Consider the following 16293-nt stretch of genomic DNA (forward strand, 5'->3'; position numbering starts at 1 on the left):
ACAGAAACAGTTGAGAAATATATTTTTTACAACGTATTTTATACTTTGATTGACCGTTGAACGAAATGAATCCTTTACTTGGCAGTCGGCATAGAGATTGTCAAATTCGGTGGAACCGACCGGATCCATTTCTCACTGCAGATTTCCAACGGTTCCGAATGGTTCTAAACGGCCCTATAGGCTTCGAACGGCACCGAATGCAACTGTTGGTTTGATTTGGCCGGATTCGGAGTCAGAATAGCTAAGATCGGAAATGGTTTTGAGCCGTGTCCTATTGAATATTACGTCTGTAAGGTTTGGAGGTGTAACACATAATGAACATTTATTAACACATAACCAAAGGCTACTCCAATTCGATGGTTACTATTCTAACATCCCCCCCTTAATCGAGAATTGGCTTAATTCCAAGGGCCTCTTGACCAGTTTCAAACTTGCTTACAGGAAGTACTTTAGTTAGCAAGTCTGCTTCTTGATTTTTAGAGCAAACATGTTTCAGCTGTATTAAATTTCTTGCAATACTCTGCCTGACGAAATGGTGTCTTACATCGATGTGTTTACTTCTGGATGAGTAACCAATTTGCTTCTCTGCCAGATGGATAGCACTCCGATTATCACAATAAATCGTCACTGGCTCTACACATCCCAACAGTTCTTGTCGAAACCCTTTCCACCAAACAGCTTCCTGAGTAACTGCTGAAACTGCCATGTATTTGGCTTCCGTCGTTGAAAGTGCTACTGTTGATTGTTTACGGCAATTCCAGGCAACTGGACCTCCAGACTGCTTCATCACATAACCAGTGATAGAATGACGGTTGTCTGTGTCATTGCCCCAATCTGCATCACAAAAACCTTCGAAATTTCCATCGCTTGTACTGTTGTACATAAGCTTCATGGTTTTTGTCCCTTTAAAATAAGGAAGAATTCGTTTCGCTGCAATCCAGTGGGCTTTTCCAGGATCATTGCAGTAGTGACTCACAGCATTCACAGCAAAACTTATATCTGGTCTAGTTCCTTGAGCCAAGTACTGCAAGCATCCTATCAGTTCCCGGTATGGTACATTTTCCATCTGCTTGCGCTCTTCTTCTGTCTGTGGACTCATCTGCTTTGACAGTTTCTGTCCTGGATCCGCTGGCGTACGCACAGTGTTGCAATATGCTACACCATAACAATTCAAAAGTGCATTTATGTACTGTTCTTGGTCCAACATTACTACACCATCCGCTCTGGTCACACGTATTCCAAGAACTTTGTTAGCGAGACCCAAGTCCTTCATTTTAAAACGCTTTATCAGCTGTTTCTTTAACTTCTTCTCCCAGCTATCATTGTTCAAGAAGATCAATGAATCATCTACGTAAACTGCTACTATAAGAATGCTTCTATCATTCATCTTATAGTACACGCAAGTATCGTAAATGGACTGCTTCAACCCAATGCGTTTTAGCTCAGCATCTAGCTTCAAGTTCCATACTCTACTAGCTTGCTTCAGTCCATATAGCGCTTTGTTCAGTTTACAGACCTTGTGTGGTGCTTCTTTACTCATGAACCCTTCTGGCTGCTCCATGTAAATTTCCTCTTCCTCCAGATCTCCTTGGAGGAACGCAGTCACTGCGTCCATCTGCAGTATCTTCAGGTCCATTTTGACAGCCAAGGACATTAAATATCGCACGGTAGCCAATCGAACAACAGGTGCATATATCTCGTTGTAATCGATACCTTTGACTTGAGAGAAGCCCTTTATAATCTGGCTTTGAATCTCTCTACCGAGCCATCTGCATTGGTTTTCACCGTATACACCCATTTCGATCGTAAGGCTTTACGACCAGCAGGCAAACTCGTCAGGTCCCATGTTCGATTTTCTTGCAAGGCATCAAATTCGGATTTCATAGCATCTTTCCAACGGTTGCTATCTTCACTGGAAACAGCTTCTCGATACGTACTAGGTTTACCAGAGATCACCGAAACTACGGTACAGGATTCACCAAAATTTCGCATCGTATCTGTGAAGAACATTTATCCGCGGCACTGCAGCTATCTCAGCATAGAGCAAAAGCAATCAAAACAATCAAAAGTGTTTCTAAAAAAATCACACCTTCCGTCGAAAACGCAAATCTCGCTCTCGGTCCAGACCAAGCAAACCCACGTCAACGCATCATTATCTGGTATGTGTCGCACTTGCAAAAAAAGAAAACAAAAAAAAACAAAGACTGCAAGTCACCAGGTCTTGCATCTTACGGCTCAGTAGTGGACAAAAAATGAATGAAATGATGGCCAACGGGAAGATTGTAGCCCAGTAATGCCAGTATCTGTCGTGGGAGGGAACGGTGAAGCCTAACAAGGGCACTAATCCTCCCTATCTTCTGTTATCGGCTTCCAGTTCAAACTCTCTTGCTTCTGTTTTATTGAAGCCCATCACCCAAATAGAAGTCGATTGCGCATATCACACATTATGACGATTGTTAATAGTGTCTGGAATGTGTCTGTGTGCAGGTATATTGGCACCCGTTATCAGTCGTAACGCGTAACGGTAGCGACAGGTCGCCGACAGACGATATATGGCTCAAGTACAGCGCCTCATTAGCAAACAGTTCGTTAGTGACTAGTGCTGAAGAAGGAACAAGCATATTTAACCTAATAAAATAAATAAATAATGGTTGTGTACCGTGGGTCGTTGTTGTTGGTGCTTGCGGTGGCCTTTGTCCAGGCAGGAGTGATTAAAAATACACCAGAAAATGGTATGTCTTTCGTAAGGAGATGTAGATGAGAGTTGATCCATGTGTATTGATGGTCCTTGTTTTCCCCCTTTCGTTCCGGGCAGCGGCACGACTCCGGAACCTGCGACCGGACGAGCTGGCCGAGGAGCTTAGCGGACAGTTTGAAGGTGACATTGTGTTGAGCGAAGAACAGGAACGATCGCTACTCAGCAACAGACGCAACGGGTTGATTGCAACGACCTACCGCTGGCCGGGTAATACCGTGCCGGTGATGATCGTCGAGGAGGACTTTAGTAAGTAGCCCGGGGCTTGTGATATTAAAGTACGGAAATATTCTCTCCATCACCGTTCACGGTTAACCTTTGCTTTTGTAACAGCACCGGAACAGATTGAACATATTAAGCGCGGTTTGCGTCAGATCGAGTCCGTCACCTGTTTGAAGTTTGTAACGCGCACCGAGGAGCCGGATTACGTGCGTGTGATCGGTACCGGGTCGGGATGCTACTCGTCCGTCGGTCACCGGGGTGGTGCGCAAACGCTTAACCTGGAACCGTACGATGTCGATACCGGGTGCTTCCGGTTGGCCACGATCGTGCACGAGTTTATCCATGCGGTTGGGTTCTACCATCAGCAGAGCGCCAGCGATCGCGACCAGTTCGTTCAGATCGTGTGGGACAACATCGAGGATGGCAAGGAGCACAACTTTAACATCTACGACAGTGACACGGTGACGGACTTTAGCGTGCAGTACGATTACGGCAGCGTGATGCACTACAGCTCGACCGCTTTCAGCAAGAACGGGGAGAAAACGATCGTCCCGAAGGATCCGAACGCGACGATCGGCCAGCGGGTCGGTATGAGCGAGCGGGACATCTCCAAACTGAACCACATGTACAAGTGTTTGAATAAAAATTGAGCTTACAGCGTGGCAGCACTTTTTGTTGGTTTTAGAAGGCTTTTGCTGCACAGTAATTCCAAAAGATTCTGTGTTTATATTGTTAGACGGGAGTCTCTCTGCCACTACCGGTGGATGGTTCCAGAATTCTAAGAGCAAGATGTTTTCAAAATTAACTGCAATACATCTTCAAGGTCTTCAGTTCTGTTCAGTTCAGGTTCTTCAGACACAGACATCCTTACCTTGGGATGGATTGAAGTTCTACTGCACTTTTCTAGAAGAAGGCCTTACGTGGTTAAGGCTCTAACATCTATTTACCGTCTGCCATCTACAAAAACAAGTCTCTGTCCATGGCCCACTACGTCTCCTGGGAGTTGCAAAATACATGTTGCCCAATGCTATTTCAGTCATTCTTTCTATCATTTTTCCTAACAGATGTTTTTCAGTGATATCATTATTCTTACTTTAAAAAATCAATAGAAACATAATTTTTACTTATCTTTGTTTCGTCGGAGTATGTGTTAGTATAGTTTTATTACATTTGTTTTTGCTTTCTTATTTAACCGTAGAACGTGTGTATGTTGTGTGTATATGTATTTGTGCTGTAATGTTGTCCTGCAAACATTACATTCAATGTTGATGTCGTGCGATATAAACTCGTACACACACACCCACACGTACACGTACAAACATCACTCAGTATTTAGGACGAGCTGTCCAAATTCCTTTTTTCTCTCTATCTGTTTCTCCCATTTTTTTTTCAATACAAAAAAATGCTGTCACCCCTTCAATCTTTGTATTACAGGAGGTGCAGTGTTGGGTGCGTTTTTGTTGCTGTATTAAATGCCTATACCGAGTGATAGAATGCGGGGAAGAGGAAAAAGAGGAAAGCTGATAATGGTCTCACATCCCGCTCCTCGCTTTATCCAAAATGCTTTACATGCGTCAAGAGATAAGAAAAACCGAGCGGGTGGTTGTTAACGATGGGAGGGGGCGCTTTGGGTTTTCCCCAGTATGCAAATATACATCGGTATATGTATGTGTAAATGCGTGCAGCTATTGTACAGAGTGTGTCGCGATTGTGTGCTTATTTTTGCAAAAGGTTTATATTTTTTTGTTTGCTCTAGATTGTTACTCGTTTTAATCAATCACACACAACGTGGCAGAGCTCTCGTGCTGAGTGTGTGCATTTATTTTTGTAGTTCATGTTTGTCGTTTACCGATTAAGCTTATTTGCATAGATAGTTGCAGTTGGAGGAGCACATTGGAGGGTTGCCACATGTTGTGTTAATACTTAGTGTTGCAATTCAAACGAACAACACTTTTTTTAATCAATATCATGAAAGTAGGAACAATAAATTCAATAAAAGTTCACATGGCTTTGATTTTCATTTTCAAATAAACTACGATCAATTAATAGATGTAGAAAGGAACAAAGCAAAGAAGCAGTAGAGCATAAATAAATACACCCAAAAAGCATTTCAATGGAACGATATTCATCCAAGCAAGCGGAGAAACGATCCCCTGTTGTTACCCGGAGGATGTACAACATCAAAATTGCTAAGTAATTGGAAGTCGGTGTAAACGTTTAGCCTACTTAGTGATAAGTGCCTACAACAACAATCCTCACAGAGAGTTGGTTTGTTTTTTTTTTTCAATTCCATCGTGTACCACATGCAAAAAGGCAACTCAAAGGAAGGAAATAAATCATACCTAACACCAAGATGGAGGATAGGAATCCTTTAACCACTTCCACACCAATTGATATCAGAGTTTATGAATTGTTTCAGAATTTCATTTTCAATTTGCTTTTCACCCTTCCGCTCTCTTTCTATCTTCAATTACGATAAAGGTGTAGCTTTGAAACGCCCACAAAAAATGTCTTCAAAATAAGGCATCCCTCTCTCACTAATACTTTTCGTTCGGAGTTTTTTTTGCTTAAATTTTTACGGATATTTTAATTTTTTTTTTCATTTGCGGAGACGAAGGTTTAACAATCCTCTCACTAAAAGTTACAACCTCCTACTGTACTTGCTTGCTTAAATTTGGTATCAAACTGCCTATTTCAATTGAATTCAAAAGTGTTCCGGCTTCGCAAAACAAGCTGCTAACAATGCGATAAAAAGGCAGATCATCAACAGTAATTGCATATCTTTAGGCGAAATTTTCAAGTGAATGTAAGTATGCAATCTGTATAGCGCTGTAAACCGGTCTTATTATCGGCTTGTTAACAGCTTGATTGGCGCTTTTTAGCAACACGGTTAACTAATAAAACTTAAAATGACTGTAAATGTTTTGAGATGTCGTAAAAAGGACTACAACGATCTCCAGAAGTAGAAGAATATAGAAAGAGCTACTTCTAAACAATAAAACAAGAGGAAGCAGCCTATAGTATGAAAGCAGTATGAATAGTAACTAAACTAAATCAACATGTGGAGTACATGAAACGGCCTTGCAGCTGCCTTCCATCAGCCGGTTAGTAGTCGTATTTCATTGCTTCTTCCTAAATATATCACATGCACCTTTTTTACACGAATTGTTTTTCCTTCCGTTTCCGTTCTAAGCCGCAAATTTGAATCGATTTGTATTTTTGTTATTTTCAAATTTCATTAACCATTGTGGCTAAAGCTAAAAAGCATATATGTATAGGTAGTCGTGAGTGTGTTTTGTATAGGATTAATAGGAAAAGTGTTGAAAGTTGGTGTATCCAGTTGGGTCAAGATGATTGTATTATGTTTTTGATTTTGTTGTTGCTGTTGTTGTGTTGACACTACTTTACATGATGCACTTTCTGCAGTAAAAGCATTTTCCCTCGCTCTCTATCTTTATATGTTCAATTCCGATGATTTATTAAAAGGTGCTTCCGGTTGGCTTACTTTCTCAATTGATGTATCATTCCTTACTCGTTTCTGTCTACTATTTCCCCACCAAACCAGCTTGATAACGATCACCAAAATACAAATAAAAAAGGGAAGAAAAAAAACAATAAAGCAACAAAAAAATATCTTCATCTCTCTCTCTCTCTCTCTCTCTCTCTCTTTCTCTCTCTCTCTCTCTCTCTCTCTCTCTTATCCTGTTCATCACAGCATGAAAAAACAAGCAATGATTGCATTTTCGATTTGTTGTTCACAGGGACTTTGTTTCACCATCAATTCTTGGTGTGTTCGTGTGCCGCACAATTTGTCATCGCTTCGTTTTGTTTTCGATTTCACAACAGTTTCGGCAGCATCGCGTCGGTTAGTGCTAGCAGTAACTGATAGCAATAAAAAGTGGTTTCATTTTTTGTTTGTTTTTTCTTTATGTAATAGTTTTAATATAGAATAGAATAATAATATAATATAACTAATAATCATAATAATAATAATAATAATAATAATAATAATAATAATAATAATAAAAGAATGCTAGAGCGTTCAACCGTTCGTGTTTTGTTTTTCGTTTTCTAAACCATAAGCACTAAAGTGTGTGTGTTGTGTATGTATGTGTGTGTGTTGTTGTGTCCATACACAGTACAAGTAGTAAATCAATTACATCGATGTGCTCGGACACACGGCCACTCCACGTATACTTGTTTTACGGATTTCGTTTACTTTTGTCTGTTGTTTTGCTTTTAAAGGCATCCAGCAGCTGAATAACACACGCACACACACACATACAGAGAAGGAACAAAAGAATGAAACAACATGCTGTTGCGTGTCGGCTGGGTAGCCAGAACACACCACCTGTGACGTAAACAACGATCGGAAAGAAGGCGAATGTTTAAGCGCAGGGTCTCGAAAACTGCGAAAGGGTGGCGAAACGATTAAAAAAGGATGAACATGGAAAGCTACTGTACAAATTGGAACATAATGCCATCGTATAAGTATACTCACTGATGTAATTGTAGTCACTTTACAGTTCTTACTAGTTACGTTACAAGAAGCTAGCCGGATCACAACCCGATCCGCCACATACGACACCGTGCGGTTAATGCGGAAGCAGAGAGTTGTTTGCGCTCGTTTGCAGAGAATTTCGCATTATGTACACTGACCAAATAATGATACTGTATAAGCGCTACTCACAATTAGTATACTGCGGCGGTTGCAGACTATACAAAACATATTGACCTTCTAAAATTGTTAACATTCTTCTTCAGCTGGTTAAAGCGCGGCTCTGTTCATACGCTTCCTCTCCAGCGACGTGTTCTGTACATGTTGTCTATGTGTTCTCGTGCGTAAATACGCGAAAAAGGAGGTGTATCTGTCTCTGTGTGGGTTTACTTTTATTTCACTAATCCTTTTCTTCGGTTCCATCCGTTCATTTCGCTTTTTTTTTCCTTAACACAATAGGGGCGATTGCTTTCACCATGCTTTCATTCACGAATCTCGACGTGTTTTTGTCGTGTGTGTGTGTTTGTGTTTGTGAGTAGGGTGTGCTTCGATTGCGTCTACATTTGTGTTAAAAATGGGGAACATATTTTCAACACTGTGTCTGTAAAAACAAAAAAAAAACAATACAAATTCGATCGCGATTGTGCTCTTTCTATCTCTCCTCTCTCTCTCTCTTTCTATCTCTCCTCTCTCTCTTTCTCTCTCTCTCTCTCTCTCTCTCTCTCTCTGTCTGCTTTAAGCACTACTAGCACAAGTGGTCACGCTCGAACTAGACACGGCTACTGCTCTTGGCGGCCGTTTATATTGCTTCAGTCCGTAGGCACTGTTGGTGCACTCCCGTTGTCTACCGTCGTCCCGGAAGGTTCCTCCGATGATGGAGACGTTGGTTGTTGTTGCTGCTGCTGCTGCGATGGTGGTGGCTGAGTTGCTGCCACTTCCGGGCCCATCGCAGAAAGAGATGATGACGTCGTCTGCTCATCGCCCGGTGCGTTTTGCTGCTGATCTTGGTTGGTTTCCTGTGGATTTGGAGAGAGAGACAAAACAAAGTTTGAATGAGTATTGAATAGTATATGGTTTCTAGACGGTCCTAGACGGTCCAGTATAGAAGGAGTACATAAGTTTTGATAACCTGGTTAACTATTTAACATTATTGAAAAGCAAAATACATTGAAAATCTCCAATGGTGCTGCCATAAAGGGTAATAAACGGACGCTCTACGTACGACAGATTGTGATGTGCGTCAAACAGAAATTTAATTGGAAATAGACCAACATCCAATGAAAGTCAACCTAGATTGATCCTGGTCGTAAATATGTCCGATCGTGCCTATGAACATATATTTTTTTAATTTGGCCTAATTTGACATGACCCGCTGTCCCATGCTCTACATACCGGGGGTCACTTAATTGATGATACATCTGCATGGGATTTGTGTTATGCTTCTACACACAATGTTGGTCAGATTCAAAGTTCTAACAACAAACCTGTCCATTTTGAGTCAATTGAATTACCATAGTTTATGTTAATTGACTTAAAGTTTCATTCTGTTCAAAATAGCCATTCACAAGTGTACATATGGCCATTTGTACGTAAAAAAATCAAATAGAAATTAGATATTGAATTAAAAAATGCTTCAAATGCTAGAACAACAGTGCACAATGTATATGCGATCTTCTTCGTCAGTTGAACATGTCCATAATTTTTTCGTACATAGAAATGTAACCACGACTGTGTGCACGTCTTAGGAGAATTTATGAAAGACTTTTCAGCTTAAACATACTGTATGATTATTTGAATGTAGCCTAACAAGACCAGTGAGTGAGTGGCATTCGTTACTCATGAAAACTAAATGATGGTTTCAAATCAATTATTGGGTACTTTTACGATACTAGCTAGCTTGAGCCCAAATTTGACACTTGGCGGCTGAAATCATGTCAACATACCATACAAAATCACGCGCAAAACTAGGCTCTGCATTTCAGCCTGAAAAATGTGTAAAGAAATGCAGATTCGTCGCGGGCGCGATCAGCTTAACTCATGACGGATTATATGTGTTAGCTGAATGATGAACATTGTGTCATAAGAGGTTAAAATCGACTTGTTTAAAATTAATAAAAGTATCATAACTCGTCATAAATAAGAAAAGGAACCACAAAATTTTTAAATGCAACTTTTTATACACAATTGCACAATCACATGAGGGCGTTTCCGTGGTACAGTCATCAACTCGAACGACTGAATAACATGCCCGTCATAGGTTCAAGCCCAGAATGGACCGTCCCCCCGTAACAAGGATTGACTATCCGGCTATGCGTTAATGAATTAAGTCTCGAAAGTCTGTATAGGCCGGCATGTCTGCGTAGGACGTTACGCTAAATAGAAGAACTGTCACATGGATACAACTCCCCGGATGATGTTTATTGTTCCACTGACAGGCTGAAATTTCAGTTTGTTGTCTAAAAGAAAAAGAGAAGGCCCGATTGTAGTAGGCTATGCCTACACAGCAGATTTGCCTCAGCAAAATGTGTATGACTTGATAAAATAGATAGAGCAAGTAGACTTTTATTTTATCTCCGTTTGAACTGTATCACCGATTGTTTGACTTTTATATTCTGTCTAAAATATATCAGACAACGTTTTAAAATTTCCCATTTTAGAAACATGTTCGATACTCACAAAGATTATCTATAGAATAATAGCTTCAAAGGTTAAGATCGTACTTGACAATTCGCTTAGACATTTTCAACAAAAAAGCAAAAGACAAACAACTAAGGCAGCGGTCTAATCTTGTTGCGCGCAACATTGTTGCTGGCAAAATGTATGGATTTGAAAGCTTGTTGCCGGGCAAATTCGCTAAATTTTTAATTTAAGCACTTTTTAATACATTTTTTAGTGTATATTTTATTTTTTCAACACTTTATTCAACAAGTGAATGAAAAAAAAACTCTGAGCTGTTAATTGGCAATTTTTTGACGCTAAACAATGTCAAAGCGAAATGTTGCCAACAACATTCTTAGACCACCTCAGCGATATGTTTCCGAGCAACAATGTTGCGAGCAACAACATTAGACCGCTGTCTAACTAAAAATGCGTTGAGTGAGTGGCACCATCAATAGGCACGTCTCGCCAGTGGGAGTGACAAAATGCTGACAAATTTTTCAAAACATGAGCTTTTGTAAATATTTCGTAACCTAAAAATAAAGTTGACAAAAGCTGACAACAAGTGGCAAAATTTGACATTCACAAAAACAGTATCTGGCGCAGTTGTGATACATTGCTAAGCAAATATTGCTGAAATGCATGTTTATAATTGATTTTTGATGCGGCCACGAGAAAAGCCCTTTTTTGCAGTTGATAAGCTGTTTTGACAAAGTTGACATTTTATTTTCAACATTTTGTCACTTCCGCGACGCCGCCCCTAATTTGGTAGGCCACAGAACATCAGAATACTTTGCTACGGTGTGTACACTACAATCTTTTCTCGTCCTGCTCGTTGCGTTAGGAGGTTATTTACTATTTTACAAATTAAATAAAACATCTGCATAGTCATGTAGCGCATCCGACCGTACTGCCTCCGCAAGCAATCGGAATCGTTTGGGGGATGCTTAAACAGGGTACACAAATGGTACGCGTGGCACTGGAACGTGCGAATCATTTCTCTTAAGAATCATCACTCTAGCCCTCGGTCTGTTGCGCTGTGCAAATAGACGCGTCATCTCGTGTTAGTGTCTGCTATAAATTAGACCCAGTGACAACTACCGGCCGTTGCGTAGTCGCTGTCCAGCAGGCAAACTGATAAGTGTGTTCTCGCCTTTTTTGCAAAACAGTGAAATCCCGTACACAGCGCTAGAAGCAATGGGTGAACGCACCGATACGATCGCTGGGCTGCACGATATTGCCGTACCGGAGTACATCGACGAACGGTTGGCTGCGAAAGCGCTCGTCAACGGGCTGGGCCTTCAATCGGTGCGCATTGTCGAGTGTAAAATAACGCGCGCCACCGCCAACGGTGACAATTACATGAGTGATGTGTTTCGGCTCGCAGTCCGTTACGTCGCCGAGCAGTCGGGCGACGAGCGCACCATCTCGCTGGTGGTGAAAAGTCTTCCCGCGACCGGTCAACGCGGCCCCATGATCGAAGAAGTGCAGGCGTACACGAAAGAAGCGACCATGTTCCGGGACGTGGTGCCCGCACTTTCCGAGCTGACCGGCGGCATGTTCTTTGCCGCGCGCTGCTTCTACGCCTCCGACCTGCCTGAGCGGTTGCTGGTGTTTGAGGACCTGAAAGCGCTCGGCTACGTGACGGTAAACCGGCAGGCCGGGCTAGACTTTGAACACTGTGCGCTGGTGATGCGCAAGATCGGTCAGTTCCATGCTGCGTCGATGCGCTTTGCCGAGCAGCGATTGGAGCTGCTCCAGCGCCAGTTTCACTTCAACATGTTCAATCCGGACCACGGTGAGGCGTCGGGACAGCTGCGTACCATCTTCGAGAAGGGGCTGGAAGCGCTGATTGCCGTCGCCAGGGAGCGGTGGGACGGGTTCGATCAAACGATCGTGCAAAAGCTGGAACGGCTGGCGCCGGTGTACATCGATCGGTTGCGCGCGTGTCTTGAGCAGGACTGTGAGGCGGACGGTGGCTACCGGGTGCTGAACCACGGTGATCTGTGGTCGAACAATATGCTGTTTCGCTACGATCCGACCGAACCGGCGACCGTGCAGGATGTGGCGTTCGTCGATCTGCAAATCAGTTTCTACTCGAGCCCGGGCGTGGATCTAAACTATGTGCTTGCTACCTGTCCGAACTACGACACGCGGGCGCGGCTGGACGAGCTGATCGAGCTGTACTACGCCTCGTTCCGGGACACGCTGGAGCAGCTGCAGTACACGGCCCGGCCCATCCCGTCGCTCGCCGACGTACGGCGGGAGATAAGGCGGATGGAATTTTATGCCCTCGTGTCGGTCGTCTCCGTGCTGCCGATCGTGGTGATGGACCACACGGACGAGCTGGTGGCTAACTTTGAAAATCTCATCGACGGCAAGGATGCAGCGAGAGCGCGCGACATACAGTACAATGGGGTGAACTATCAGCGCATCGTGCGTCCGATGCTGATTGAATTCAATCAGCGCAAGATGCTAGACATTTAGACAGACAAGGGGAACCGGCGTTCTTTGGTTGCTTTTGTTGTCATGTGATAAGATCCCTTCAGCAGGTTGCAAAAGTGAGATAGAAGCTCCGTCGTGGACAATATTATCAATTTATAAGGTCCAAGGTCATTGATGGAGACATATAGTATCTTTGTTTAGACGATACTGTGGAGTTTTCGGTGGTCAAAAGTGCCATATTATTGCAGTGTTTTGTTACATGATAACAGTATTACTTGCTTTCATGCATCGCAACTGTCTTTTGTTCAGAAGATTCCAGCGTTTCTCAAGTGATATCCACATTAGAAGGAAATATTGCAAATATCAGTAAAATACGTTTCAACGGTATCTATGGTAACGCTAATGATCTGTCATCGATTGCTTTGACATTCATTTGCAGAAGAATAGAAAATAGGTCGAAATGGTCTTTTACTAGAGAAACACTTTGTATTCACAATGCAGTCATGAGCTACACCAAATAAAGTGACACAATTTTTTTACCGAAATCTCGTCATCATCAATTCGAAAACACACAATAGTTTTATGTCCTCTAAGAACTACTGTACTGTCGTCACTGTAGTCTAGAAAGCGCAAGTACATAATCACTTGACTCCATATAAAATGGACCATATAGGATCATGATTTTCAAGAACCCTGTGCATTTTTTCTCAGTTATGATATTGGTCACATTCAGTCCAAACGGCCAATAACATTCAAGCACAACCCCATCAGTTTTTTTTTAAATCAACGGCAACAACAGCGAATAATTAATGAAAGTCATTAACCAAAATTCATTATTTAAATAAACAATTAAAATTGCTAAGCAGTTTGACCCGACAAAAGTAAGGCTCTGTCTTTAAGAGAAAATTGCAATTGGAATAATAAGCAAAGTATACAAAATATATTTCGAAGAGCCTTTGAAATATGATCATCTTGCCTTACAGGGTTGCTCTAGCCAGTGTTGTTAACTGTTGACATTTTTCATGACAGTCACCGTAAACAGCCGATCAAAATAATTTTTGGCTGATGACATTCAATGCTTCCACGACACGACTGTCATTAAACGAAATTCATTCGTGTCGCTACCGTCAGGGCTGATGCAATGACATGAAATGTAAACAATGTAGTCTGAATGTCATTTGACATTTTTTGAACAACACATATCGATACGATCGGAAGATTATGAAGTGTATCGTCGCTGAATATGGGGATTCTAGTGAAATAGCAAAAACTAGTGAAACGAAAGCCTTTGCACCGCACGCTCTGTTGTAGTTTGACATGAATACGGCCGTTTGCAATACGACACAGTTCACGATTCATACAGGTTGGCGAATGTCAAATGAATGTATCTTGAAAATGTCTTCATGTCAAATGACATTTTTTGACGGGAATGTCAAATGACAGAGAGAGATGGGAATGGGAAGCTTCAAATCGAATGAATGTTTACAATTTTATGTCGATGAACGTCACCGTTCGCAACACTGGCTCTAGCTAGTTGAGCAGTAAGCTTATTTCTAAATACCCAAAATCCCAACTCAACATTGTCAAATGTGTGGCGCACGTGTAGCCCCGTGCAGCTACCAATCATTCCAGGTCATTCGAGTTTCTGTTGTTATTGTTGAAATGTAGTTTAGAGTTTTTATGAATTTGCTTATGGCGTTGAGCTGGCTAGAGATAAACCCTGTATACTACAATTAACATTGGTATTATCATACGCAAACCGGTCTCATGGTACAGTCGACACCTCGTACGATCTAACAACATGCCCGTCATGGGTTCAAGCCCCAAATGGACTGTGCCGCCATACGTGGGACTGACTATCCTGCTATGGGGGGTAATCCAAAAAAGTCACTGAAAGCTAACCCGACAAGTGGGTACAGGCAGGCCTTCACCGACAACGGTTATCATCATCCATATTCATGAATCTGAATCTGATTTACCCAACACTAATCGTGACGGTGGAAGCTGGTAATATTATCGTACCTTTAATATTACCAGTACACTACTTCTGGAAACATGGACACTGACCAAATTTGACGAAACTCTTTGTGCTACGGTCAAGAGAAAAATGCTCGGTAGGGTAGCGGTAGGATAGGCTCGATAGTGAACTCTACGCTAAAACATTCTGCTTTCAATTCCTTATTTAGAAAATAAATAAAAAACGCATAAAGCAACCAGCAATCGATTCTTACCTGTGATTCTAAAACACGTTCCTGATGCATTGCATTCAGCAGCTCCCGCAAGTGTTGATTTTCCCGCCGCAGATGTTCTCGTTCCATATCCTTTTCACTAATCTTATGCTGTGTGTGTTTATGTCAGGGTGGTGAGGGTGATAAAGAAGCAAAAGGTTGTTAACACCATTCCAAAACTCGGGTTTGCCACAACATGCACTTACCAAGAGCTGCGAAATTTGCGAGTTCAAACCAGTCACGTAGCTCGCTATCAGATGGCACGGTACGGTAGGGGCGAGATTCGAGGCGTGAAGTAAGCGGTTCTTGCCGCACTGCTCCGGTCCCAGCGCTGTTCCCGAGTATTTTTGCGTCATGGATGGACTCTGGAATGGTAGTTGGACATATAAATAAGACATCACTTACGGCATTGAGGTGAGACCATCATCTTCGACTTTACCTGCGTCGAGTCATAATTCTCATTGATCTCTATGTGAGACTCGGGCGATTGCGAAGCACGACCAACGTCACCTCCATCATCCAACGTATCGACACCGCTCGCCACTCCTCCACCTGCTGCTGCGGCAGCTTCCGTAAGCTTACGGGCCTTCTCATTCTCCGCCAGCAGCACGGCCGCAGCTCTGTTGCAAGAAATAATCCATTATTAGTAAAAGTGTTGACTTTCTAATAACTGCGCACACTTACCGGACTTCATCGATCTCACAGTAGCCGTCCTCATCCTCCGTGATGCTGACGTTCTGATCCTGGGCCGCCACCACCCCGATCGGTGCCGGGGCACTGTTGTAGAATGTGGCCGTTGTCGCGGTGCTGATGGTGGCGGAAGCCGCCGTTGCCGAAGGCACTGGACCACCACCTATCGTCGGTACGGTCGGCTCGCTGAGCGGTTCTTTGGTGGTGGTGGTGGTGGGCGACGGAATGTGATGGTGATGGTTCGACTGCTTGGTGCTACCGGTAGCAGCAGCCAGCACGCTGCAGTCATCGCAGACGGCGGTCGACACGGCACTAACCTGCTGGCTCTCCGACACCCGCATGCACTCGCTCACGATCTCCATCAACGTTTGGCCGTAGGCGAATGCGGCCAGCACCAGGTCGGTCGGTTCCTTCGGTGCCTCCGGCTGGGCGGCGATGTCCGCGATCGCCTGGAAGTGTTCGTCCGGCACCTTGAACATGTCGCACACGACCCGCTGCTTGCTGGCGAGCGTTTTCTGGATCAGCTGATCGTACCGGCGCAGTTGCTCTGCACGAATCAAAGACGCGAACATGCGGAGAAGATGATGGAATGACATTATGAAGTGGACACACAAAGCATGGTGTCGCATGGACGTACGGGGGAATAAAAGGGATCACATTAATGCACCATCGATAACATGCAAAACACTCAAAAGCACACGCCGGTGGCAGCGCGTGTTATTAACACATTTGTGGTTTTAGCGTTTGGTTTTATTTAAAGTTTGCGCAACAAAGCAGAAAGCAGATGGTTAAAGTGT

The 16293-nt window shown here is 43.0% G+C and overlaps 3 protein-coding genes across 10 annotated transcripts in view; 2 read left to right on the forward strand and 1 right to left on the reverse strand.

Annotated features, from left to right (window-relative positions):
• The first annotated feature begins 2554 nt into the window (after positions 1 to 2554).
• Positions 2555 to 3645, forward strand: LOC120956660 (seminal metalloprotease 1-like). Its single transcript, XM_040378327.2, has 3 exons — positions 2555 to 2732; positions 2816 to 3004; positions 3089 to 3645. The coding sequence occupies exons 1-3, from the start codon at positions 2648 to 2650 to the stop codon at positions 3625 to 3627; spliced, it is 813 nt and encodes a 270-aa protein (XP_040234261.2). The 5' UTR covers positions 2555 to 2647; the 3' UTR covers positions 3628 to 3645.
• Positions 3646 to 4374: 729 nt separating this feature from the next.
• The window catches only part of LOC120956657 (uncharacterized), an 83561-nt gene continuing 71642 nt past the window's right edge, over positions 4375 to 16293 (reverse strand). For all 8 annotated transcript variants that reach the window (XM_040378320.2, XM_040378319.2, XM_040378324.2 and 5 more), the window contains 5 exons: positions 15491 to 16043; positions 15246 to 15426; positions 15013 to 15171; positions 14810 to 14917; positions 4375 to 8491 (listed from right to left, as the gene is read on the reverse strand). In XM_040378320.2, coding sequence (XP_040234254.2) covers positions 8285 to 8491; positions 14810 to 14917; positions 15013 to 15171; positions 15246 to 15426; positions 15491 to 16043 — 1208 coding nt within the window. In that variant the 3' untranslated portion in view covers positions 4375 to 8284. The remainder of the gene's footprint in view (positions 8492 to 14809; positions 14918 to 15012; positions 15172 to 15245; positions 15427 to 15490; positions 16044 to 16293) is intronic.
• LOC120956659 (uncharacterized) lies at positions 8538 to 13330 on the forward strand. Its single transcript, XM_040378326.2, has one exon. It carries the CDS (start codon positions 11331 to 11333, stop codon positions 12618 to 12620), a length of 1290 nt encoding a protein of 429 aa, XP_040234260.2. The 5' UTR covers positions 8538 to 11330; the 3' UTR covers positions 12621 to 13330.

This window comes from Anopheles coluzzii, chromosome 3 (genome assembly GCF_943734685.1).
Source record: "Anopheles coluzzii chromosome 3, AcolN3, whole genome shotgun sequence".
NCBI classification, from domain to species: domain Eukaryota; kingdom Metazoa; phylum Arthropoda; class Insecta; order Diptera; family Culicidae; genus Anopheles; species Anopheles coluzzii.

What these genes read in the sequence shown, in the direction of transcription:
- LOC120956659 (XM_040378326.2), top strand. Translation starts at nt 11,331, where the DNA reads ATGGGTGAACGCACCGATACGATCGCTGGGCTGCACGATATTGCCGTA.
- LOC120956660 (XM_040378327.2), top strand. Translation starts at nt 2,648, where the DNA reads ATGGTTGTGTACCGTGGGTCGTTGTTGTTGGTGCTTGCGGTGGCCTTT. An exon ending in TAAAAATACACCAGAAAATG is followed by an intron (nt 2,733 to 2,815) that starts GTATGTCTTTCG and finishes CGTTCCGGGCAG; the next exon opens with CGGCACGACTCCGGAACCTG. An exon ending in GATCGTCGAGGAGGACTTTA is followed by an intron (nt 3,005 to 3,088) that starts GTAAGTAGCCCG and finishes CTTTTGTAACAG; the next exon opens with CACCGGAACAGATTGAACAT.